The following is a 23,473-nucleotide window of genomic DNA, read 5'->3' as shown; positions in this document are numbered from 1 at the left end:
CTCCCTCCTACATCAGAGAAGTCTCAGGGAAACACCTGTGCATTCTGTTGCAAAAGGTACATGTTTTACTCTCCAAAGAAGCAACAGGATTCTGGAAACTGCAGAAGGTTGCAGCTCTCGCTATTTCCTCGTGCTGTAGGAGGGTAAGGGACCTTGATCTTAGATCTTCGTGCTCCGGTTGTCTTCCTGTGAAGGATAAATTCAAATTGCTCACCCTGGCCCACATTCTTTCTGCCTTGGAACCAAGCGACTGGTCGGGTACTTGGGCCTACCAGCTGTGTATTTTCATACCCCATCCTGCAGTCCCACAGAATCTATAGTTCAAGGTAGACCAAGATGATTTTCAGTTTACTTTGGCCTCTCCAGTGCCACTTGGGTGCTCACAAAAGTGATGGCAGTCGTCTCTGCCCATCTTGGAAGGTCAGGGATACTGGTTTCCCCCTACTTCTATGACTGGGTGTTGAAGGCGAGCTCAACGCAGACCCTCATAGACCGCCTCCAGATGAGTGCGAACATCCTGTGTTTGCTGGAGTTAATGATCAAATAGTCGAAGTCGCACCTGACTCCCTTCACAGAGGCTTCCTTTCATCGGAGCGGTCTGTATAAGATACAGATCAGGGCATTCCCTCTATTGTAACACGTCCAACACCTTAAGGCTATGATCCCAGTGTTTATGCCTTGGTCACGGATCACGGTGAGAGCAGCTATTAGACTTCTTGGCATCTTAGCTTCCTCCACCCTCATTGAGCTTTCAGCGGAATCTGTACTTCCAGTGAGCCCAGCATCAAGGAAATGTCAGATGTCATCAAGATTTTAAAGGGCGCTACTCACAATCTTCAGTGGTGGCTGTGTGAAATTGGTCTAGCGACAAGTCCCTTCCCTCCCAGAGCTGACGGTGGTGATGGATGTGTCCCTCCTGGGCTGGGTGATCATCTGGGGAGGTGCATATCAGAGGATCCTAATCTCCATCTGAGGCCAGGCTCTTGGAGGTGTGGGCCATCGTTTGTCTCTGAAGGCCTTCCAGCCATCCATCACAGGTAGGCTGCTGCAGGTTCTGACGGACAGCACCACAGGCAAGTGGCAAGGCGAAGTGGAGTCCTGTGTCCTGTTCAAGGAGAATCTGGGCCTCTGTGGTTGGTTGTAGTGCCAGAGCATTTCCCATGGGTGTGAACCAGCTGGTAGGGTCCCTGAATGCCAGAGCGGACAAGCGTGTCAGCAGTGCCTAGCAGATCACAAGTAGCATTTACCTCCCAAAATGGCGCACAGCATCTTCTACCACCAAAACCACGTAATGTCGAAGGTTTCGCGGTTGAGTTTCTACAAAAACACTTGTTAGGAGATGCATTCTGGCGTGACTGAAACGCAGGACGACCGTAGTCCTTCCCGCCCCTGCATCTCCTGCCCCGGTTTCAGTAACTGCCAGGCACAAGTCATCCAAATGGCTCCGGATTGCGCCAAGTGAGTTTGGTGTCCTAAACGTCTGGGCAGCAGCACCTGTCCTCCTATCAAGCTGCCACTTCACAAGGATCTTTTGTTGCAGCAGCAGGACAGGGTCCTCAACTTAAATCTGCACAATCCACACCTACGTGCATGGAGACTGAGCACCAGATGCTGCCTGAATTTGATCTGCCACCAGGCGGCCTTCCACGAAATCTCTGTATGCTGGGTGATGGGACACATTTGTGATCTTGTGTAGCACTAGTAAGACTGATGATCGTTGGAGTGATCCCATACAAGCAAAGCTGTCTGACGTTGTTTTGTATGTTGTATATATGGCCCGGAAGGCTTTGCAGTGAATGCTATTATAGAGTATTGCCGGGCTTTTCTATGTTTTCCGGACCAACTGTCCTTGCTTAAATTATACGATGTGATGAGATTTATTAAAGCTTACATGTTCCCTCCCCAATCTGTTTGTGATGCCCTTCTAGCTGGTGCATATTTTCTTTCTGCATCTGCTGACTTTGTAGACTGTCCTCCTCATTGCGATTACCTCAGTTGGTCACGTGAATGAACTCCTAACACTTTCAGCGCAACCACCATACATTGCCTTTTTCCCAGGCAAGTTGATGTGGCGGACTGGCGTCATTCTTGCCAAAGTTGTGACTCTTTTAATGTGGATATCTGTCACTATGCCAGCACCTCTCTTTCGTAATAAGTGGAGGAGGGTCTCCATTGGCTGGACCCAGGAAGGGCTTTAAGCTTTTACATTGATCATATTAAGGGTCATCAGGTCATGGATCAACTCTTTGTGGAAGTCTCCAAAGTGAAAATAGGGAAGGTTATTCAGAAGAGGACCCTGTCGAGATGGATAGTCATCGGCATTAACATCTGCTACTCACCCGCCAAGAAGCACCCTACGGAAGGTCTGAGAGTCCACTCTACTATCACTAAGTCAGTTACCACTACGTTGGCATCCCTTTGTTGTTCTTGACATCTACCAGGCACCAATGTGGACATCAGTTCATATGTTCTTGGAGCAGTACTGCCTTGACAGCCAGGTCCAGCGGGAAGGACTTGATCTGTGCTGCAAGGCTTTTTGGTCTGCGTCCACTCCATAGATCCACTCTCTGGGAGGTACTGCTCTAGGTACTATTCTTAGGTGAGGTATCTAAAGTTGGTAGCACTCTATTTGGTGGATACTCTATCTAATCTCAGATTTCTTCCTGGCTCCAAATCCCTGTTCTGTGAAGTGGTCTGTTTTTAACATCTAAATTAGTCTCAAGTTCGTTTCTGCTCACCTGTGCCAATATATGTTCACGCTCCGCGTCTGAAGATTGCAGAAGGAGTCAAATAAGAAACCAACGTCAGCACGCAGAAGTGGCACATATATGCGGCTCTGCTCCATCACTTCCGGGGTGGTGTGAAGCCAACTCCGAGCACAGCACCATGTAGCGGCTCATTGGTGCTCTGCTGAGGAAAAGCTTCTGGATCCAGTCCTGCCCTAGGGAGTATTTTTAAGGTGATCGTCCAGAAAGAGGAACACCCTGCCCTCGCCACTCTTTCCTTGAACATTGAGAGAATGCCCAGTCTGGGGCTACAATCTAAATGTCAGGAATTACCCAGAGCCAGTTCCAGAGAAGGGTCGCTGAAATCCACGTTTTTGATGTGCTTGGTTAGAGATGAAACCAAGGGCACATTCAACAAGGAATAAAATAGATACCTTTGCTTACTTTGGTAATATCTCTGTTCAAGACACTTGCTGAGTCCCAACATGATCATGTGTGTTGACTCAAAGAGAAGGTAAAGTAGCTTAAACTGTCTTAAATCCTACTTCACAACCTCATCATAAAGATGGAATATCCTCTACATAAATTATGCACTGCAGCCACACAATCTCATCACACAATGAATGCAAAGAATTCATTGTGAATTTTGGATTAAAAAAAAACTATTTACTTGCCTTTGACAATACATTTGGATCTTAAGGCTGCGCTGGATTTACATACTGCCATTCTTCCCCCACAGTAAAGTTAGTGCACAAAAAAACATAAACCGTCTGTTTATGCGCTGTATATGAGCAGGAGAGAAAAGAATCCGAAGCTGGGCATGACTGTAGAAGTCCGCGCCATCACTGCATCTGCTCCCACACCCTGCAGATGCTGAGGAAGATCTACAAATGGCTCCCAAGCAACACTAGAAAAACTATCACTCGCGCCCTGGTCACCAGGAAGTTAGGCTATGGAACACCCTCTTCGCCGGGATCACCACGAAATTCACTAGAAGACAACAGACCATCCGGAACTCGGCAGCCATACTCAACCACAACCTCCGACTCAGAACTTACAATAGACCACACCTCCGGGAACTACACTGGCTCCCAATACACAAACATGTTCAATTCAAACTCCCCACCCACACATTCAAGGCACTACACCACTCAGGTCCCACCTATCTGAACAGTCTCATGTCCTTTCACCAACCATCCGGACACCTCTGTCTGCAGTGCTCCTACTTGCAAGCCTCCCGCGCATACACAACACCAGATTAGGAGAATGTCAGAAGAGGTGTCTTGTATTGCTATTAAAGTGTGGAACGACCTCCCCTCCCACACCCGAGCCTCTTTCTCTCTTATTGAATTCAGCAAGAAGCTGAGGAACAAGCTTTTCAGTTAACCAACCTACCTAAGCACGGCTGGGCCCACACCTGCTCCGCGCCTGGATACCCTCGCAGGCGATAGTGCTCTTTACACATTAACATCACCTAGCAGATGGGGCTCGACGTCATTTTGAGTCTCACTAGCTCCGACTGCTCCCCAAATAGAATGATTGTTTAGATTCAAAAGATGGTTCTGGACCAGACCACAAGATGGGGGAATAATATACAAGCTGCTAAGCTAGAGGTTTCAAGCCCCACAAGTATTGTACCTGGCAGGTAGTTTATTCCATGGCCGTACCTTTGCGCCTCTGTGTGTTTGTTCTGCATTCTGCCCCAACATCGCATGGCGAGGATTGCCCCAACAGGTCACTCTATGATGTCCTATGTGTAAGCCCTGTGGCTTCTTGTGTGTTGACAATAATGTCTTTCTATAGGCTCTGCCATCGCTCGTGTGTGTTTGCGCTTCATTCTCGCCCGATACTGGTAGTGTAGGCTCATGACTGCCCCAAGATGGCCTACTTTTCTTACATCGCCCTATATAGAAGCGTGAAAGCCGCACTGCTGCCTTTAGTGCCAGTATAATCTTTTTGTAGGTGCTGTGCTATTTTGTCCTCTCTGCGTTCATCTCATTGGCCCAACATTCCTTTGTCTCCCCCATACGCCACGTCCCCCTTTACTACAGTGAATCCTTTATATATTAAGAGTGACCAATAGACGCTGCTCTTTGATTTTCATTAATGGAAAGTCGTAACTTTTCTGTTTAATTGCACTCAACTTTCATATAAAACCTTCAAACCATTAAATGTTTTCAGTTGTGTCTTTCCAAAGTTAGCCGCATCCAGCTGTCCTTTAAATAAATCTGCCATTTTCCACAGGTAGCAGCTGACACCCGGAATCTTAATTACAAATTCACTCTGTAGAATGATAATTGAGGGATCATTTTTTAATTAACTTTCTGAATCCCTTGACCGATGGAGACATGCTTTGGAATGCCCCCTCTTTGAACGTGTTCCCACCGTGCATTCATTCCCAAGCACGTCAGCCCCTGTTCCCTCTGTGGCCGCGTGCCGCTGCGGTGGTGGATGGAGGTGCCCTGTATCTGAGCCTTGGGGTTATCTGGGTAGAACGGGGGGCCACAGCCCTCCAGACCTCTCTTCCGCCATAGGCGGCCATTTTGTCAAGGCAGATCTCTCTTCCACCATAGGCGGCCATTTTGTCAAGGCAAATCTCTCTTCCACCCTAGGCAGCCATTTTGTCAAGGCTGTTCTGTTCTTGAGGTCCACTGTCCTGGGATAAGAGATGTAATCTACATTAGCTGAAGCGACTGCGAGGTTACTGGTCGGGGCTTGCCTTGCTGCTTCCTGAGCTCTACCTAGTTGTGTGAAAGAAGCCTGCAGTACTCGTTTCTGTGTTGTTTCTGTTCTTCGAACGGCTGCACAGCGGTACACGTCGTATGTATGTGGAGGGAATCTTCCCCGCTTCTGTCTTGGCCTATATCTTGTTTTAATAAAGGCCTGCGCCGCTGCTGGTGCTCAGCCTGTACTTGTTCTCTAAGTGGGAAAGAAGGTAGCAGCGTTCCTGCATGTGCTGTTAGTGTTTTATGTGCCAAGGAAGCTTGCACTGCTGCTGTCCGTGCTGTCCTCCTGTCTGGTTGTGTTTCTGCTCTGTGTGCCCTACCTTGTGTGTGCAGGAAGCTAGTACTACCCGTCTGCTTGCTCTACTTCTGTATACTCATCTCTGTGCATGGGGCAGGGGTGATGTGCTCTCTCTATGTGCTGTGTGCGCGTGTGTGCGTTTTTTTTTTTTGAAGAGCAGCTGCCCATCCTGTAGGTCCATCTTGCAAAGCTGCTGTCCATGTTCTTGGTGTGTATGAGAGTGTTTTTCACTCCTGCGTGAAACATATTTCTGTGTGTGAAGGATGCTTTCACTATTGTTACCTGTGCTCTGCCTGGTGTGGTGGGGGTTGTTTGCATTGGTGCTACCTGTGCTCTGCCTGTTGTGGGGGGTGGCGGGGAGCTGTGTTTTGTGTTTCTCTGTAGTGTATACTGCTGTGGTTGTTGCTGTCATGCTATACATGTTCTGTGAGGGTCACCAAAGAGATGCTTAAACTCCTGCTGTATCTGTTGTGCATGTTTTGGGAGTTGCACTACTGTTCTCCGTATGTGTAGGGGAGGGGGTACTCTTGCATTTTTCAGTCAGTCCTGTGCTAGTTCACTGTGTGAGAGGCTTCCATCACTGCTGTGTGTGCTGTGCAAGTGTGGTGCCTGCACCACCGTTGTCCGTGCTGTTGTTGGTTTCATTTATGCTGTGTATCTCTGATGGAAGCTTGCACAGCCACTGTCTGTGCTGTACTATTTTGTTATCAAACCGAGGCTTGCATTACTGCTAAAGAGCTGCAGCTATTGTGTGTTGGTGACGCAGCCTCGCTGTGCTGCTGCCTCCTCCTTGTTCTTGGTGTTGGAAGCCTGCACTGCTTCTGTCTTACTACACCGGTTTTAGCCTGTGATAGAAGCTAGCATTCTTCCGTGGGAGCTGTACCTGTTTGTGTGTGTGTTGTAAGCTTCCACCGCTGCTGCCTGTGCTGGTTAGCTGTGTGAGGGTGACCTGCTTTGCTGCCGCGCATGCTTTACCTGCTAACGTATGTTGAAAGTCTGCATCACTGCTTTCTGTACTGCACTGTACTGGTTAAGTGTATGAGGGAGGGTTGCATTGCTGCAGTGCGTGCTTTACCTGCTTGTATGTGTTGGAAGCTTGCACCTCTGCTCACTGTACTGGTAATGCAAGTGAGGCTTGCATTACTTCCCTGTGCGCCTTATTGGGATGTGTGTTTGGAAGCTTGTACGGCTACTGCCTGTGTGGCACTGGTTAGGTGTGTGAGGAAGGCTTGCCTCGCTTCTATGCGTGCTTTGCCGGCTTGTGTGTGTTGGAAGCTTGCACAGCTCCTGCCTGTACTATACTGGTAAGGTGTGTGAGGGAGGCTTGCATTGCTTACTTTACCTGTATCGGTGGTAAACTTTCACTGGTGGTGTCTGTACTGTACTGGTAAGGTGTGTGAAGGAGCCTTGTATTACTTCCGTATGTACCCTTCCTGTTTATGTGTGTTTAGAAGCTTGCACGGCTACTGCCTATGTGGCACTGGTTACGTGTGTGAGGAAGGCTTGCCTCTCTTCTGTGCGTGCCTTGCCGGCTTGTGTATGTTGGAAGCTTGCACATCTGCTGCCAGTGTAGCACAGGTTGTGTGTGAGGCAGGCTTGCCTCGCTTCTGTGCGTGCCTTGCCGGCTTGTGTATGTTGGAAGCTTGCACATCTGCTGCCAGTGTAGCACAGGTTGTGTGTGAGGCAGGCGTGCCTCGCTTCTGTGCGTGCCTTGCCGGCTTGTGTTTGTTGGAAGCTTGCACATCTGCTGCCAGTGTAGCACAGGTTGTGTGTGAGGCAGGCGTGCCTCGCTTCTGTGCGTGCCTTGCCGGCTTGTATATGTTGGAAGCTTGCACATCTGCTGCCAGTGTAGCACAGGTTGTGTGTGAGGCAGGCGTGCCTCGCTTCTGTGCGTGCCTTGCCGGCTTGTGTATGTTGGAAGCTTGCACATCTGCTGCCAGTGTAGCACAGGTTGTGTGTGAGGCAGGCTTGCCTCGCTTCTGTGCGTGCCTTGCCGGCTTGTGTATGTTGGAAGCTTGCACATCTGCTGCCAGTGTAGCACAGGTTGTGTGTGAGGCAGGCTTGCCTCGCTTCTGTGCGTGCCTTGCCGGCTTGTGTATGTTGGAAGCTTGCACATCTGCTGCCAGTGTAGCACAGGTTGTGTGGCAGGCAGGCTTGCCTCGCTTCTGTGCGTGCCTTGCCGGCTTGTGTATGTTGGAAGCTTGCACATCTGCTGCCAGTGTAGCACAGGTTGTGTGTGAGGCAGGCGTGCCTCGCTTCTGTGCGTGCCTTGCCGGCTTGTGTATGTTGGAAGCTTGCACATCTGCTGCCAGTGTAGCACAGGTTGTGTGTGAGGCAGGCTTGCCTCGCTTCTGTGCGTGCCTTGCCGGCTTGTGTATGTTGGAAGCTTGCACATCTGCTGCCAGTGTAGCACAGGTTGTGTGTGAGGCAGGCGTGCCTCGCTTCTGTGCGTGCCTTGCCGGCTTGTGTTTGTTGGAAGCTTGCACATCTGCTGCCAGTGTAGCACAGGTTGTGTGTGAGGCAGGCGTGCCTCGCTTCTGTGCGTGCCTTGCCGGCTTGTGTATGTTGGAAGCTTGCACATCTGCTGCCAGTGTAGCACAGGTTGTGTGTGAGGCAGGCGTGCCTCGCTTCTGTGCGTGCCTTGCCGGCTTGTGTATGTTGGAAGCTTGCACATCTGCTGCCAGTGTAGCACAGGTTGTGTGTGAGGCAGGCCTGCCTCGCTTCTGTGCGTGCCTTGCCGGCTTGTGTATGTTGGAATCTTGCACATCTGCTGCCAGTGTAGCACAGGTTGTGTGTGAGGCAGGCTTGCCTCGCTTCTGTGCGTGCCTTGCCGGCTTGTGTATGTTGGAAGCTTGCACATCTGCTGCCAGTGTAGCACAGGTTGTGTGTGAGGCAGGCTTGCCTCGCTTCTGTGCGTGCCTTGCCGGCTTGTGTATGTTGGAAGCTTGCACATCTGCTGCCAGTGTAGCACAGGTTGTGTGTGAGGCAGGCGTGCCTCGCTTCTGTGTGCGCCTTGCCGGCTTGTGTTTGTTGGAAGCTTGCACATCTGCTGCCAGTGTAGCACAGGTTGTGTGTGAGGCAGGCGTGCCTCGCTTCTGTGTGTGCCTTGCCGGCTTGTGTTTGTTGGAAGCTTGCACATCTGCTGCCTGTGCTATACTTGTAAGCTGAGGTAGGCTTGCTTTACGTCAGTGTGTGTATTTCCTGCTTGTGTGTGTAGAAAGCTTGCACAGCTGTTGCCTGTGCTGGTAAGGTGTGTAAGGGAGCGTGAATTACTTCAGTGCCTACTTTACATGTTTATGTATTGAAAGCTTGCACGGCTGTTGCCTGTACTGTGCTGGTTAGGTGTGTGGATAAGACTTGCATTTCTTCTGTGCATGCTTTATCTGCTTGCTTGTGTTGGTTGCTTCCACTGTGCTGGTTAGGTGTGTTAAGAAGGCTTGCACGTCTGCTACCTGTACAGTGCTGGTAAGGTATGTGAGGGAGGCTTGCAATGCCTTTGTGCCTGCTTTCTTGTTTGTATGTTGGGAGCTCCCACAAGCTGCTGCCTGTACGATGCTAGTTAGGTGTGTGAAGGAAGCTTGCATTGCTTCTGTGCCTGCTTCATCTGTTTGTATGTTAGAAGCTCGCACCTTTGCTGGCTGTTTGGTGCCGGTAAGGTGCGTGTGTGAGGCGTGCATTGCTTCTGTGCCTGCTTTACCGGTTTGCATGTTGGAAGCTTGCACGGCTGAGGCCTTGTGCGCTGCTGGTTTGGTGCGTGAGTGAGTGAGGCTTCCAGCGCCGCTTTAGAGGGGTTTACAGACCAGCTCCCGCCCTTGCCGTGCTGCTGGGCACACAGAGTTGCATCGGGCAGCGCCCTCACGCCACGCTTCCCACCGGCCTGGCCCCGCTGCTCAATCCCCGGCTCTCGGATGCCAGGGGCGCCGAGGCCGGGTTTGCTTGCTTCGGGAGCCCGAGGGGTGGGAAGTTTATTTCATCGCCTTCGGGCGCCAAGACGAATGTTGTTTACACAGGAGCTCGGCTGTGAAAAGTCATTAAAGAGAGATTAGTCGCTGTCAGCGCCGCTGCTTCCACGGGGAGCCCCGGGAGCAGGAGCCAGGCCGCCTTGGGCAGCAGCGTGCCCGAGTGCCCTGCCCGCAGGAGCGTGAGACGGCGCAGGCCGGCCAGGCGTCACGCATCTGGCGGCAGAGTCACGGGTGTTAAGCGTCTCTCCCGCAAACTCCAATAGATTTAACACTTCTTGGTTTTAAGAGATTGTGGCCTGATTGCAGATGACGGAAGGTTCTCATGCGCTGCACCTAATGCAGCAGATACTGTGAGTACATGTCAAGTTTAACTCTTCTTAACCGCATCGCAGCGGTGGCTATTCCGCCGCAGCGCTGAGGGGGCGGGGGGGCCGCGCGGCATGCCCATGCTGGTGACGGAACCGCTCCGTCACCAACCGCGATTGAGATGTTCTCATGACGGAGCGTTTCCGTCATGGCCCCACGCGCTTAATAGAATGCGCCGCGCAGGTGCGTCGGGCGGGCCATGACGGAACCGCTCCGTCATCAGCACAGCGCCACCGTGGCTGATGACGGAGCGGTTCCGTCATCAGCACGGAAAGGGTTAAGGCAGCACCAGTGTTGATTAATGCTGATAGTTAAGTCTTAACTCATTCATTGACCCTTGGTCGATACAAACTGTAGTCCTACGTCTGTGTTTGTTGCATGTCTCCCTAGCCAGGAAGCGGTGAACATGATGGGCTGATGATTGGCTGCAGCAGAGGTGACCCAACTGGGTGTGAGTTCTGAGGGGGTGATGTTATCTGTGGTATGTGTGAGCTGAATGAGACGTGTCCCTACAAGGTCTATCAGCCGTCAAGGGCTGACCCTGCCAGGATAGGGGTGTGCCGAAGAAACGATGACCATGTCGGTTCTGAGTCGGGTGTGCTTGACCATGTCCCGGCTGAGCCAGAGGAGCGGTGTCCCAGCCAGCAGTCGAATGACCCTGCCATGAAAGGGGTGAATCTCCCTTGTCAATACCATGATGGGGGACTGAAAGGCACATGAGCCTTCGCCCTCTTGAGGGCTCGGAAACTTGAGCATGTTGGCCAGGGCAGCCGGTCTCTTCCGCGTGAGAGGTAGCTGGCCAGGCCCACGGTGGCATCATTCACGACCTTGGTATGAACTTAGGCTTCATCACAACGGGCACTGAACTGTGCGAGTGGGTCCCCGGTCAGTGGGTTCTAGACGACGACAAGAATGAATCCCAGTTAGGCTAGTCAAAGCTTAGATAAATCACCCAGCCTCAAGAATGTGACCCAAAGAGCTGTAAAAGTGGTGACCCCATCAGACGGTATCTGAGCCGAGAGGGCTGACCTGGCCCGGTCAGCTCAAAAGTGAGTCGAGAGGGTGATGGTGCCATAACAGACATGACTTTACTTAGGGCGGTTTTGTGTGTCCTATAAGTCCCTTCCCCTTGAGGTCTGGGCTATCTGGTATGAACCAGGTGACCTTGCTCTGTAAGATCTAATCAATGGAACACGTTTTCCGACTAGAGTGTGGATGATTGGGCTGGGAGGGGAGGAGGGTTTGAGCCCTGACTTAAAAATTCTGAACCAAACAGCGGGAAGGAAGTAAACTACCTTAGGGCATTCCAACCTGAGAGCTAGCCAATCATTGTGCGGGAATCTTCGGAAAGCAGTTTCTGTGCTGCTCAGGTAGGGGCTGGACCATGAGATGAAACTGTTAATTTTGGTCTGAGTTGGGATGTTTGTTTATTTAAGACCCTTTGAAAGACTCCACGAGACATCCACACTATCAGAAGGGTGGGTTACATGTCGGAGTAAGAAGTCAGTGTTCCCCTTGTTTGATGTTCTTGTAATGAACTATTTTGTCTTTCGATCCTCCCAGGTGACGCCACGAAAGAAATTCAAGTGCCCTGAATGTACGGCCATAGACGGGCTCTCACTGGACCAGACACACATGGTAGAAAGGTAAGTCCTTTGGCTGGTCAAACAAGGACAGTATGCCATGCCGCGGCTTTCCAAGCGTCGCGCTGGATGATGTAGCGGTAATATAGCCTGAATCAACTACCCTGCCTGCCCCCGGCGCGTAATGCGCTGGAGTCACCCTTTGATGGAACAGGTCTTTGGTTGCTGGACTCTCAAATAAAACAACGGGGGTTCGTCTTGGGACACACAGGTGGGGCGCTGCTTGACTGTATTTTTAGCAACAGTGTGCGGAGCCATGGGGCGTGCGTCGGGCCTTATTGGGCCAACTGTCCTGTGGGTGCGGCTTCCATTGCGGGTGGGTTCACCCCATTACACTCTGGCATTTTCCCCAATGGTTTTGATTACATCAAAGCCTGACGTGAAATTGGTTTAACAAAAAGATTCCATAATGTGTCTGATGTCAGACAGTATGTATGTGTGGAGCCATTTAAATATTTTTTCTGATTCGTAAGATAGTTTCTTTCAGAAGAGAAACATACAGCACCTTTTTAGGTCTCGCCTGTCAATGCGCATGCGCATTGAGCAGAGCGAGACTATGGGGGCTTAAACAAAGCTTACCTACACTGGCGATTCACTGGCGATTTGATGAAGTGCATGTGCACTTTTAACTCAATACGCAAGCGCAATTAGTTAAAATGCGCGTGCACAGCATCCAATCGTCAGCTAAGTGCCGCCAGCAGCTCTTCCCGCTCCGCCCCCTGCTGCATCAAAGGCTTGGCGCTGTGCATCAGCCCAGCCATTCTCCTCCCCTAATTACCCCCTGCGGCATCAAAGGCTTTTTCACGGCCGGCCGGCCGTGCTTTCAGTTCACGGCCGGCCGGCCGTGTCTCCTTTTCTTTTTTTTCTTTTCATTAATTGAATGTCTTCCAGCAAGCTCTCCTCATCCGTAGCTTTAGGTGTGATGACAGCATTTCCTTATAAGATTACTGCTCTCTTGGGAATATATGAGGGCAGGAAGCCTTCTGAATTCGGCTGATCATTATCAGAGAGTGTTTTGGTGAAAATACGGGACTTTTCTTATGCGTGCTGCTACAAAAAGAGCTCAGCTCTACTTAGCTACGGGAAAGCTGTTTGGCTTACTTCTGCTCGCTCAGCCAGCAATTGTGCCATGTGGTGTGTTTTTAGCTTTACTAGCTCATTGGTGTGTACTGGCTTGCCACTTTGCTGGAATAAAGTACCGGCCATAACGCTGAATACGACTTTCTTTTAATTAGTTCACCAGTTTGCTGCCAAGTGAATTTGAGAGTAATAGTGGCAATCATGTTTGAAACTGCATAACGTGAGCGGAATACGCTTGCAAGCCGCAATCACCCCACATCCACCACATCCACCACCACATCCACCACCACATCCACCTCCACATCCACCACCACCGCATCCACCACCACATCCACCACCACATCCACCACCACATCCACCCTCACTCACCCTCAACCCCTCACCCTCAACCCCTCACTCACCCTCACTCTCACTCACCCTCACTCACCCTCAACCCCTACCCTCACTCACCCTCACTCACCCTCACCCTCACTCACCCTCAACCCCTCACCCTCACCCTCACTCACCCTCAACCCCTCACCCTCACCCTCCCTCACCCTCCCTCACCCTCACTCACCCTCACTCACCCTCACTCACCCTCAACCCCTCACCCTCACTCACCCTCAACCCCTCACCCTCACTCTCACTCACCCTCACTCACCCTCACCCTCACTCACCCTCACTCACCCTCACCCTCACTCACCCTCACCCACCCTCTCACCCTCACCCTCACTCACCCTCACCCTCACTCACCCTCACCCTCACTCACCCTCAACCCCTCACCCTCACTCACCCTCACTGACCCTCAACCCCTCACCCTCACTCACCCTCACCCACCCTCACCCTCACCCACCCTCAACCCCTCACCCTCACTCACCCTCAACCCCTCACCCTCACTCACCCTCAACCCCTCACCCCCAACCCCTCACTCACCCTCACTCACCCTCACTCACCCTCAACCCCTCACCCTCACTCACCCTCAACCCCTCACCCTCACTCACCCTCAACCCCTCACCCTCACTCACCCTCACCCTCACTCACCCTCACTCACCCTCACTCACCCTCACCCTCACTCACCCTCAACCCCTCACCCTCACTCACCCTCAACCCCTCACCCACCCTCAACCCCTCGCCCTCACTCACCCTCAACCCCTCACCCTCACCCTCACTCACCCTCAACCCCTCACCCTCAACCCCTCACCCTCACTCACCCTCACTCACCCTCAACCCCTCACCCTCACTCACCCTCAACCCCTCACCATCACTCACCCTCAACCCCTCACCCTCACTCACCCTCACCCTCACTCACCCTCAACCCCTCACCCTCACTCACCCTCACCCTCACTCACCCTCACTCAACCTCACCCTCACTCACCCTCACTCACCCTCACTCACCCTCACCCTCAACCCCTCACCCTCACTCACCCTCACCCTCACTCACCCTCAACCCCTCACCCTCACTCACCCTCAACCCCTCACCCTCACCCTCACTCACCCTCAACCCCTCAACCTCAACCCCTCACTCACCCTCACTCTCACTCACCCTCAACCCCTCACCCTCACTCACCCTCACTCACCCTCAACCCCTCACCCTCACCCACCCTCACCCTCACTCACCCTCAACCCCTCACCCTCACCCTCACTCACCCTCAACCCCTCACCCTCACTCACCCTCAACCCCTCACCCTCACTCACCCTCACTCACCCTCACCCTCTCACCCTCACTCACCCTCAACCCCTCACCCTCACTCACCCTCACTCACCCTCAACCCCTCACCCTCACTCACCCTCAACCCCTCACCCTCACTCACCCTCAACCCCTCACCCTCAACCCCTCACCCTCACCCACCCTCACAACACATATTGTGTTACAATAGGTGTCACATTTGCGAAAGATAAAACTATTGGCATTGTAAATAACAAAGCTATTAATTTCGCTATTTTCAAAACAAGCACATAAATAAAAAATGTGTCCTTTACAATACCAATAGCTAAAACTTTCCTAATGCGAGACCTATTGCATTGCTGTGCTTCTCTCCCCTGCTGCACTCTCCTGCTCTCTAGAGATGTGGCCTAACGACCAGAGCTGCCATCTAAGTCACGTAAATACAAAACATGTTGCATTCCAAATGCTATAGGTGTCACATTCGCGAAAGTTATAACTATTGGCATTGTAAATGACAAAGCCATCAATTTAGCAATTTTAAAAACCAACAAATAAATAAAATATGTCATTTACAAGACCAATAACTCCAACTTTTCTAATGCGAGACCTATTGCATTTGCAATGCTTGTTTTGTTTGTTATGGGCAAAGTGTATGAAATCTAGAAATGGTTGCGCTTTGTCTAGATTTAAAAAAGCCTTCAGCAGGACATGCTTCCCCAGACACCATGCCGTTTTCTTCTACTAGTGCACTTAATTCGAACTTGGCTAAAAAAAAACATACTCTCAAAACGATGCCGGTTAAAAGTTAATTTGACAATAGTTTTCAGCAAAGTCTGCATTTGTTGTTTGGGAACATTCCCTAACTAAACTAGTTATCACATGCAGTAGAGACTGTTACAACCACTCTTGAAGAAGCTGAGAATGAAATTGTATTTTGGTTATGTTTATCATGAAATCCCAGTTAGCCTCTCCTTTAAATATATAGTGTATTGTCTTTTAGTTGCAATTATATTGCACTAACTATCATTTTTTATGCATTTAAGCAATATGCATTGGGCAGCACGCTGAAAAGTATTAACTTGTGTTCTTTTTGTTGTGTGCAAAAGTGACCCAGCAGGGTAAGGGGAGGTGGAAGACAAGTGGAGCAGAGCGCACACAGCACCCTGGGCAGGTACATCTCTCAAAGGCAACTGAAAGAAACCGCCTTCTTCACAGTTCAGTCACTTCAGCCAAACTCGAGACTTGTGCCTGGCTTAGAGGTTACTGATAACTGGAAGTCCTCCTATTCCTGGAGGAAACATGAAATAAGGAGTAGAATTTACTGGCTTGATTTCACCACACTACCCATATGGTGGAAGAATTAAACAGGTGGATTTGCCTCTGTATTTGTAATTTTATCAACAAATTGAAGGGCCTTCACTTACCTAGAGTTCTAAAACAGGGCTTTGGTCTGAGCGAAGTGATGCCTGTGGAGGATTAAAAACTGCAATAGGTGAATTAATAAAAATAGTGAAATTAATGAAAGTTGTTTCTTTCTCCAGGAAATGTAGACAGTAGATTATATTCCTTATTGTATGTTTCCTCCAGAAATAGGAGTACTTTTAGTTTAACAGTGAACTCTAAACCTGTCTCGAGCTTGGCGGAAAGTTATTCCACAGGTACCACCAGACTAGAGCTCTTGCGTCTAGGTCGGCTCCATGCTTGATCATGGCTTCCTTCAAAAACACGCTCCGGTGTCAACTCCTCAGTTCAAACAGTAGTGAGCTGGAACTCGCACCCTGGTGATATGAGAATAATTTACAACCATCTTGATTTCTGCAGAGCATTAAAAACCTAAGTGCTCCCACGCACCTCGTTTTCTCTTAAATAAAAGGGTGGGTATCTACATGGCAGTGCATCTGGTGTTGGACTTTTCGTCAACATCTCATGCGTATGTGCAGCAACAGGGCTGACCGTGCTTAGACAATGTCTTCTGAACCCATGCCCATCCCCCAGCACCTTTCATATAGAAATAATTAAGATCAAAACCTTGTTCGTCCATTTTAAACTCCCAAAGGGTGGCCTGGAACCCAATGTAAAACAAGCGCTGTACTACATCATCTTCTGTATTAAGTGTAATAAAAATGTTTCAGGACAGCACAGTAAGGTGCCTGTTATGGAAGAAGTCACAAGGTGCCCTGTAAGACAAGTGGTAAGTACTCAAAGGCTCATACTCAAATTGAAGGAGCTAAACAAAGGTTTGTTTTGAGTTCAGTTTGCGGTATTTGTGTAGCGTGAACGTTGACAAATGGTAGCCGAGCACTGTACAGGGTCAAAGGCAAGATAAAGTCAGTGAGTGATTGGTGTGGCTGGGTTCAGAGAGTGAGCTCTGCTCTACGCCAAATGTTGGAAGAAGGGACCGCACAAAGGTAGAAGGAACCGCACAAAGGTAGAAGGGACCGCGCAAAGGTAGAAGGGACCGCACAAAGGTAGAAGGGACCGCACAGAGGTAGAAGGGACGCACAGAGGTAGAAGGGACCGCACAGAGGTAGAAGGGACCGCACAAAGGTAAAAGAGACCGCACAAAGGTGAAAGGGACCACACAAAGGTAGAAGGGACCGCACAAAGGTAGAAGGAAACGCACAAAAGTATAGGGGACCACTCAAAGGTAGAAGGGACCACACAAAGGTAGAAGGGACCGCACAAAAGTAGAAGGGACCGCACAAAAGTAAGAAGGGACCACTCAAAGGTAGAACGGACCTATTCAAGTTAGACCTGACCAGCTCCTGCGCATCGGACTGTAGCTGAATGGATCATAGTGACGTATAAAATTATTTTCAATCAGTACTTTGCCAAATAATTGTTTGGACCAGTCACGCCAGCATAAATCGCGGGTGGGTGTGGGGCGCAGGGGAGGCGGTGGGGGCTTAATTTAATAAAAATTCAAATAAAATAAAAAGTTGCATTCGATCCCGGGCTTTTGTGTAGTGTCTCTACTCACAGGAAGCAGGCAGCTTCCCTCTCTTCCCCTATGCCAATCACAATGCTGCAATGGCAGCATTGTGATTGGCTAGGACACCGTCCTTACAGGTGTCTACGGGGAGGCACATAGAAACTTGTCAATATCATTCCAGGCTTTTGTAAGCTATGCGGAATCCCAGATGAAGCAGGATTAAATGTAAGCTTGGCTGTATCACCTACAAAGCCATTCACTGCCAAAAACAAGCTTAAGGGTCCTCGTGTTTAAAAATCTCAAGTGGAGGTAGGAACCTAAGGAGCAGAGAGAATTCCAGGCTCCAATCAGGGAATTTCGGATTGCACCGGGTCGCTGCTCAATCCTTCTTCAGGGCAGCCCTTCACCACGCCCGCCCCCTTCTGCTCCACCCTTCCTGTTCCCCCTTCCTGTTCCCCCACACTTTTACTTCCCTTCCTGCTCTGCTGCCGGTCCTTTTAACCCTCTTTCCCTCAGATCTTGCTCCTTAATACTCTTCCCATCCCAAATGTGTCTCCCAACCTTGATATTCCTTTCAATAATTCACTGTCTCTCCCCACTACGCTTTTCCTTCTCACTCCTTCCATACTTTGTCAGTTTTGGTATTTTTTGTAGTCTCCACCTGAGGATAATCTGCTCTCTGTGGATCTTAGTTTCCAGAGTTTTCCTGTTCTCTGTAAAGAGATTGTTCCTTCTATTTTGTAGAGTGGAGTGACACCCAGCTCTGTAGAGTGGCACTATAAAAAATTGTGCAATAAATAAATCAATAAGTTAATGCAAGGCCCTGCCTTGGCTCTGTAATGCACCTCTAAAACCGTCAGAGAGGCTGCTGCTGTTGTTGCAAAGAAAGCCTAAATTTGAAATATTGTTATATCCAAGAAGATCTCACTTCAGATACGCGCGATTTAGGAACAGCCACACTGTTGCTTCTGCAGCCCCCATCGCCCCACCCACTTGCCCCTACCCCCTCCCCCCACCAGTGCTAACCCTACACGCGCAGTGTACAGCCAGCTCTGCTGCTCAGGGCACATGCTATTCTGGATTGCTTTGTACGGATGCCCGTATGTCTCAGAGCTCAGAAGTGGCTGCAAGGTGTCATGATTGCTGCTGTGCCTTCCAATTAACAAAATTAATGAAGAGTTAATTAACAAGATCCTGTGACTTTGATGCATGTTGCTGGAGCTAGCTCTGATCTCTTGCCCTGTCGTAGCCCGGGGCGACCATCACCTGTTCAGCGCACTCCAGAGGGTGTCGCGCTCAGCCTCCCTCATCCTCCAGCTCACGCCTTTTCAAAACTATTCACAAATTAAATTCCACTGTTAATGTCCAACTTGGCACTAGAAGGCGCTAGATGGTGAATTGCTTTCAATAGCCTTATTTGCTGCTACCAGTGCCTTGTTGTGGTATTTGGGGAGGCTTGAGCTGACATTACCCCCTTAATAGACTTGCACAGTGCCAGAAATATGGGTTTAATTCAGGGGATGGGGGTGGAGAGAGGCTGTCTGTGGAAGCTATGCCCCTGCTGAGATCCACACCACACCCATGTGCTGCACTGGCCGCATGCCCACATCATGACCCGAGCAACTGTGGAATGATTCTCCACTCTAAGCCTCCTGCGCTTTGTTTGAATTGACTAACTGGAGTGACGTTACTATTAGGAGAGTGATATTCGTCTGAGTAATGCTCACATTTAATGATTGTTTTCTTCTCCCCCAGGTCCGAGTGCATCAACAAATTTGCATCCGTCTTCGGCACCATGCCTCTGAAGGTAGTGGAACACCGGGCCGACCCGGTGCTCTACAAGGACGACTTCCCCGAAAAGCTCAAGAGTTTTCCAAACATCGGCAGCTTGTGACCCCTCCCGTGGTTCCAGAGTTGACATGCTTTTTGGGGTTTGCATAGGACTTTGTAGAGAGTCAAAGAGATTCTTCCTGGACCAATTCAGGCTCTTGACTGATTTTTAGTGACTTCCTCTCCGCAATCTCAGCCTGCAGGACATGAACTCAACGGGCCTCTTTACCGTGGGATCCGGCCCGTGCTCGTCCTCGTTGTCCAGTAAGAGATAGTGACCGCTTTTCATTATCTCTGCAAGACACGGATCCAATGGGCCCCTTCACCACGGGATCCGGTCTGTGCTCCTGCACCCGGTCCAGTTAGTGATCAAGAACTTTGCAAGACATGGATCCAACTGGTCCCTTCATCACGGGATCCAGTCTGTGCTCCTGCACATTGTCCAGTAAGTGATCCAGAACTCTTCTATCTCTCCCCAAGACATGGATCCACCTGGCCCCTTCACCACAGGATACGGTGTGTGCTCCTGCACACTGTCCGGTAAGTGATCAAGACCTCTGCAATCTCTCCCCAAGACATGGACCCAACGGGTCCCTTCACCACGGGATCCGGTGTGTGCTCCTGCACACTGTCCGGTAAGTGATCAAGAACTCTGCAGCCTCTCCCCAACACATGGACTCAATGTCTCCTTCACCACAGGATCCGGTCTGTGACCATTCTAATTCAGTACAGTAAGATATTGTGACTGCTCTGCGGTCTCACTTCGATATGGACCACATGACCGGAAGCACGGACGTCTAACAAACCATGTTCCTCAAGTGCGAGCTTTGCAAGCACAGGTTTTTCTGGCAGTGCTGGACACCATTTGTGGGATGCCTTGCAAGTCATCCCTGTGCTATTTGTGTTGTGAGCTTATCCAGGACACATCTTCTTTCGCTCCGACGACACCTCTGAGATCCAATGGGCACTGGAATATCACATCATGAACGTCCGACCCACGCTCTGTTTTTAGTTTTGGGATAATCACCGTTGGCATGGCTCAGAATAGGCCCTCTGGCGCAGTGCCACTTTTGTTTTTAGATCATTAAGTCTCGTGAATTTCCCCAGTGTCCATATTGGGAGCGAAGTCGTAACCTGGCGGCATGTGCCCGATGAAGCCAGAGTGTGCAAATGTATGTGTTCTCGATTGGACAGAATTTTTTTTTAGCTAACCATGTGACCTTTCTGCTTCTGATGTAAGGATCTTATTAAAATGTGTCATGATTTAGTATATCTAGTGCCTGTCTAAGGCGGGTGCCTCCTACACCATTAGCATAGAGAAAGTGAGACCCTCCCTTCGCTGATACAAATACTGAAAAGATTCAGCAAAGAAGGTATTTTGCTTACCGACAACTTTACTCGTAAATACGCTTCGATGAGGCATCTGTGTGGTGGTGGTGTGTGCTTCTGAGATGGTTACCCTGCACCGGGTCCCCTACACAGATGCCTAGTGGAAGTGTGTGCTCTTAACTCCTTCGACGCTCATGACGAGCTGAGCTAGTCATGAGCCACGGCGCTCCGGTGCTCATGACGAGCTCAGCTCGTCATGGCCCGTGGAACGCTCAGGTGCGGGGAGAATTCCCCTGCTGTGCTGAGCGTTCCACGGGAGTCAATACACCTGTGACGAGCTCAGCTCGTCATGAGCGCCGTAGCTCATGACGTGCTGAGCTCGTCATGAGCATGGGGGCGCTGTGCGTGCCCCCCAGCATAGCGGGGGAATAACCCCCGCAGCGAAGAGGTTAAGACTGGTACCCTGCCCCAGCTCGGTGCTGCTGAAACCACTCCTGGAAGGTTCCTTTGTTTTTACATGCCTCCTGTTTACCTACAGTTGCTCGGTAGGTAAAAGCATGCATTGCCCATGAACTGCCACCAAGGGACCCCTGAGCATGCCTATGGTCTGGGTGCTCTGGCCTGCCCTGCGCCTGTGTGAACGTGTCCGGTCACTTATCGTGGACTTGGTTCACCTTTCCAGAGCCAGTCTTTCATTTATTTAATGTCATGCTTTCAGTTACTGGTCAGCCACAGTGGCTTGCTTGTCTTGTCCCTAGTCAGGTGCAGTCATCTACCGGTGACCTCTTAAAATGGACGGATGCAGCACACGTCTTGCGTGGCTAAATTGTCATCTACAGATTACCTTTGCATTCCACTTCACAAAAAGGCACATGCATCAAAGCCTTTTGTGCTCGCAAACGGAGCGAATCGAAAAAATCGGCCGTTTGCGATCGCAAAATTAGCTATCAATGGTCAAGGCCCTCGCAATTTGAGAATTCCAAATTAATTGCGAGTTCTCAAATTGCGATTGCATTTAGGGAATCCCATTTTGCGATTCCTTAAATGCAATGCATTAAAGTTAAAAAATCTGTGATTTCGCAAATAGGTGGAGCAAATTACCATGAAGTTGAACTTCATGTTAATTTGCAAAAACTTTGAAAAATGCACTTTTGTGCATTTTACAAAGTTTCATGTTGCACACACACATGCCCTTAGGGTATGTGTGTGCGCAACATATGTGCACAGGGGTGCAACAGGGTGTCCTTTTGACACCCTGCACCCTTGAAATTGCATTCTCAATTTGTGATTCTCTAATTGAGAATCGCAAATTGAGAATGTCTTCCCATTCATTCCTATGGGCCTTTAGGCCCATAGGAATGAATGGGGAGGTATTCCTTAATTGCGATTCGCAGTTTGCGAGTCACATTTAAGGAAAGTTTAAAAATCGCTATTTTTAAGCATTTTCTACATACATAGGCTTTTGCGATTCCTTAATTGCGACTCCTTAAAAATCGCAATTAAGGAATCGCAAAAGCCAACATTGATGCATGTGCCTGAAAGTGTGATCTTGGGCACATCAGTTCATCTGCATGCCTCAGTTCACTTATTTACCAACGTAGAGAGTTGGCAGCCTGGTGCCCAGTATTAAGCTCTAGGCAGTGGTTTCCTGCATGGAAAGTGCTTATATGATAGGTGCCAAGCGTATGTCCGTCCACTGCACTCGACATAAACAAAAGTCCACGTACATTTCCGCTGGTATAGTTTAGCCACTGGCCCGGGTTTTATATGTAAATGTTTCAATTAAATTGATCTACTCTTTTATACATTTTGCCTGTTCATTAGCATTTTGATTTCTTTTTTTTTTTGGTGAGTGTCTCGTTTTCGGAGACATTACCTGTCATGTATCTCTGTTATTTTGTAAACTACTGATAAATTAAGTGAGTCATACAGTTAGTCTCTTGTAAATCGCATTAAAAAAGGTGCTTTCTTCACTATCGCCACCCGGTTCTGGGTCTTTTCGGGGGATTTCTCTCCATAATCAAGGCTTTAGCTGCGGCCATGTGCAATTTGCACTTAAAAACAAATCCTGTTTTTTCTCCAAAATACATCATGATAAATTACCAAACTTTTAGTCTCAAGTGGGCAAACTGGTAAAAATATCTTTTCCAGGATCCCTCCTTGTTTTTTTACATTATTTCATAAAATAATTTATTGCGTTCAAAAAGACTTTAAAAATAAGAAAACATTAATACGTGTTAAAAAGAATAACAGTAACGCGGAATAATAAAACGCAATTCAAATAAATGCACAATCATCACTGCCTGTAAAGCGCTCTGATATCCGCAAGGGTCTGGTTCGCGCTCTATAAAACTTTCAAAATAAATTTAGGGAGCACCCTCCTGATGGTGGTCGTCTGTCCTTTAAGCATCCTTAACTGTTATACATCTGTTTCTGAAACTCCTCGCCGGCTGCTGCTCCTGCTGGCGCTGTAATTTGCGTTTATAATGCTGGCACTTCCAATGATGTTCCGAAAGTGCTACTAAATAAAATGACAGCCTTTGAAACTACCTTTGAGAAGAAATGTCCACATGTGTCTTTATAAATCAATGCCTTGAAATTTTTGGGTTGTTTGGTGTCTGAACATATTTCAATATTTATATTTCTTTTGAATATGCATTGTATTGCGGAGGATGTGTCATTCTGATAGTTGCTGTATCAGCTGTTCTTTTTTGGACTTGCATTAACCTTTTAATTTTTCAAACATTATATATATATTTGATCTAGTTAGTTATAGGGACTTTCAGTTAGCCCTCTTCGTCCATTGGTCCCTGTCCTTGTCCCTATCCTGAAAGACTCAAAGTTCATAAATCCCCTAGAATCTGCAATGCTCACTCCTCCAGGGTACCCTACCAGGAGTCCTGAAGTCTCCTCCTGTCCTCTGGCCCTACAATCCT

The 23,473-nt window shown here is 49.3% G+C and overlaps 1 protein-coding gene across 1 annotated transcript in view; it reads left to right on the top strand.

Annotated features, from left to right (window-relative positions):
- Positions 1–20,478, top strand: part of EXT2 (exostosin glycosyltransferase 2) — a 305,577-nt gene extending 285,099 nt beyond the window's left edge. Inside the window, exons 13-15 of the mRNA XM_078684358.1 lie at positions 11,642–11,724; positions 19,134–19,573; positions 19,655–20,478. Of these exons, the coding sequence (XP_078540484.1) occupies positions 11,642–11,724; positions 19,134–19,272 (222 nt within the window). The 3' untranslated portion in view covers positions 19,273–19,573; positions 19,655–20,478. The remainder of the gene's footprint in view (positions 1–11,641; positions 11,725–19,133; positions 19,574–19,654) is intronic.
- The last annotated feature ends 2,995 nt before the right edge of the window (positions 20,479–23,473 follow it).

This window comes from Lissotriton helveticus, chromosome 3_2, assembly GCF_964261635.1.
Source record: "Lissotriton helveticus chromosome 3_2, aLisHel1.1, whole genome shotgun sequence".
Taxonomy (NCBI): domain Eukaryota; kingdom Metazoa; phylum Chordata; class Amphibia; order Caudata; family Salamandridae; genus Lissotriton; species Lissotriton helveticus.
The sequence above is the reverse complement of the archived record's forward strand: the minus strand, read 5'-3'. Positions and strand labels throughout refer to the sequence as shown.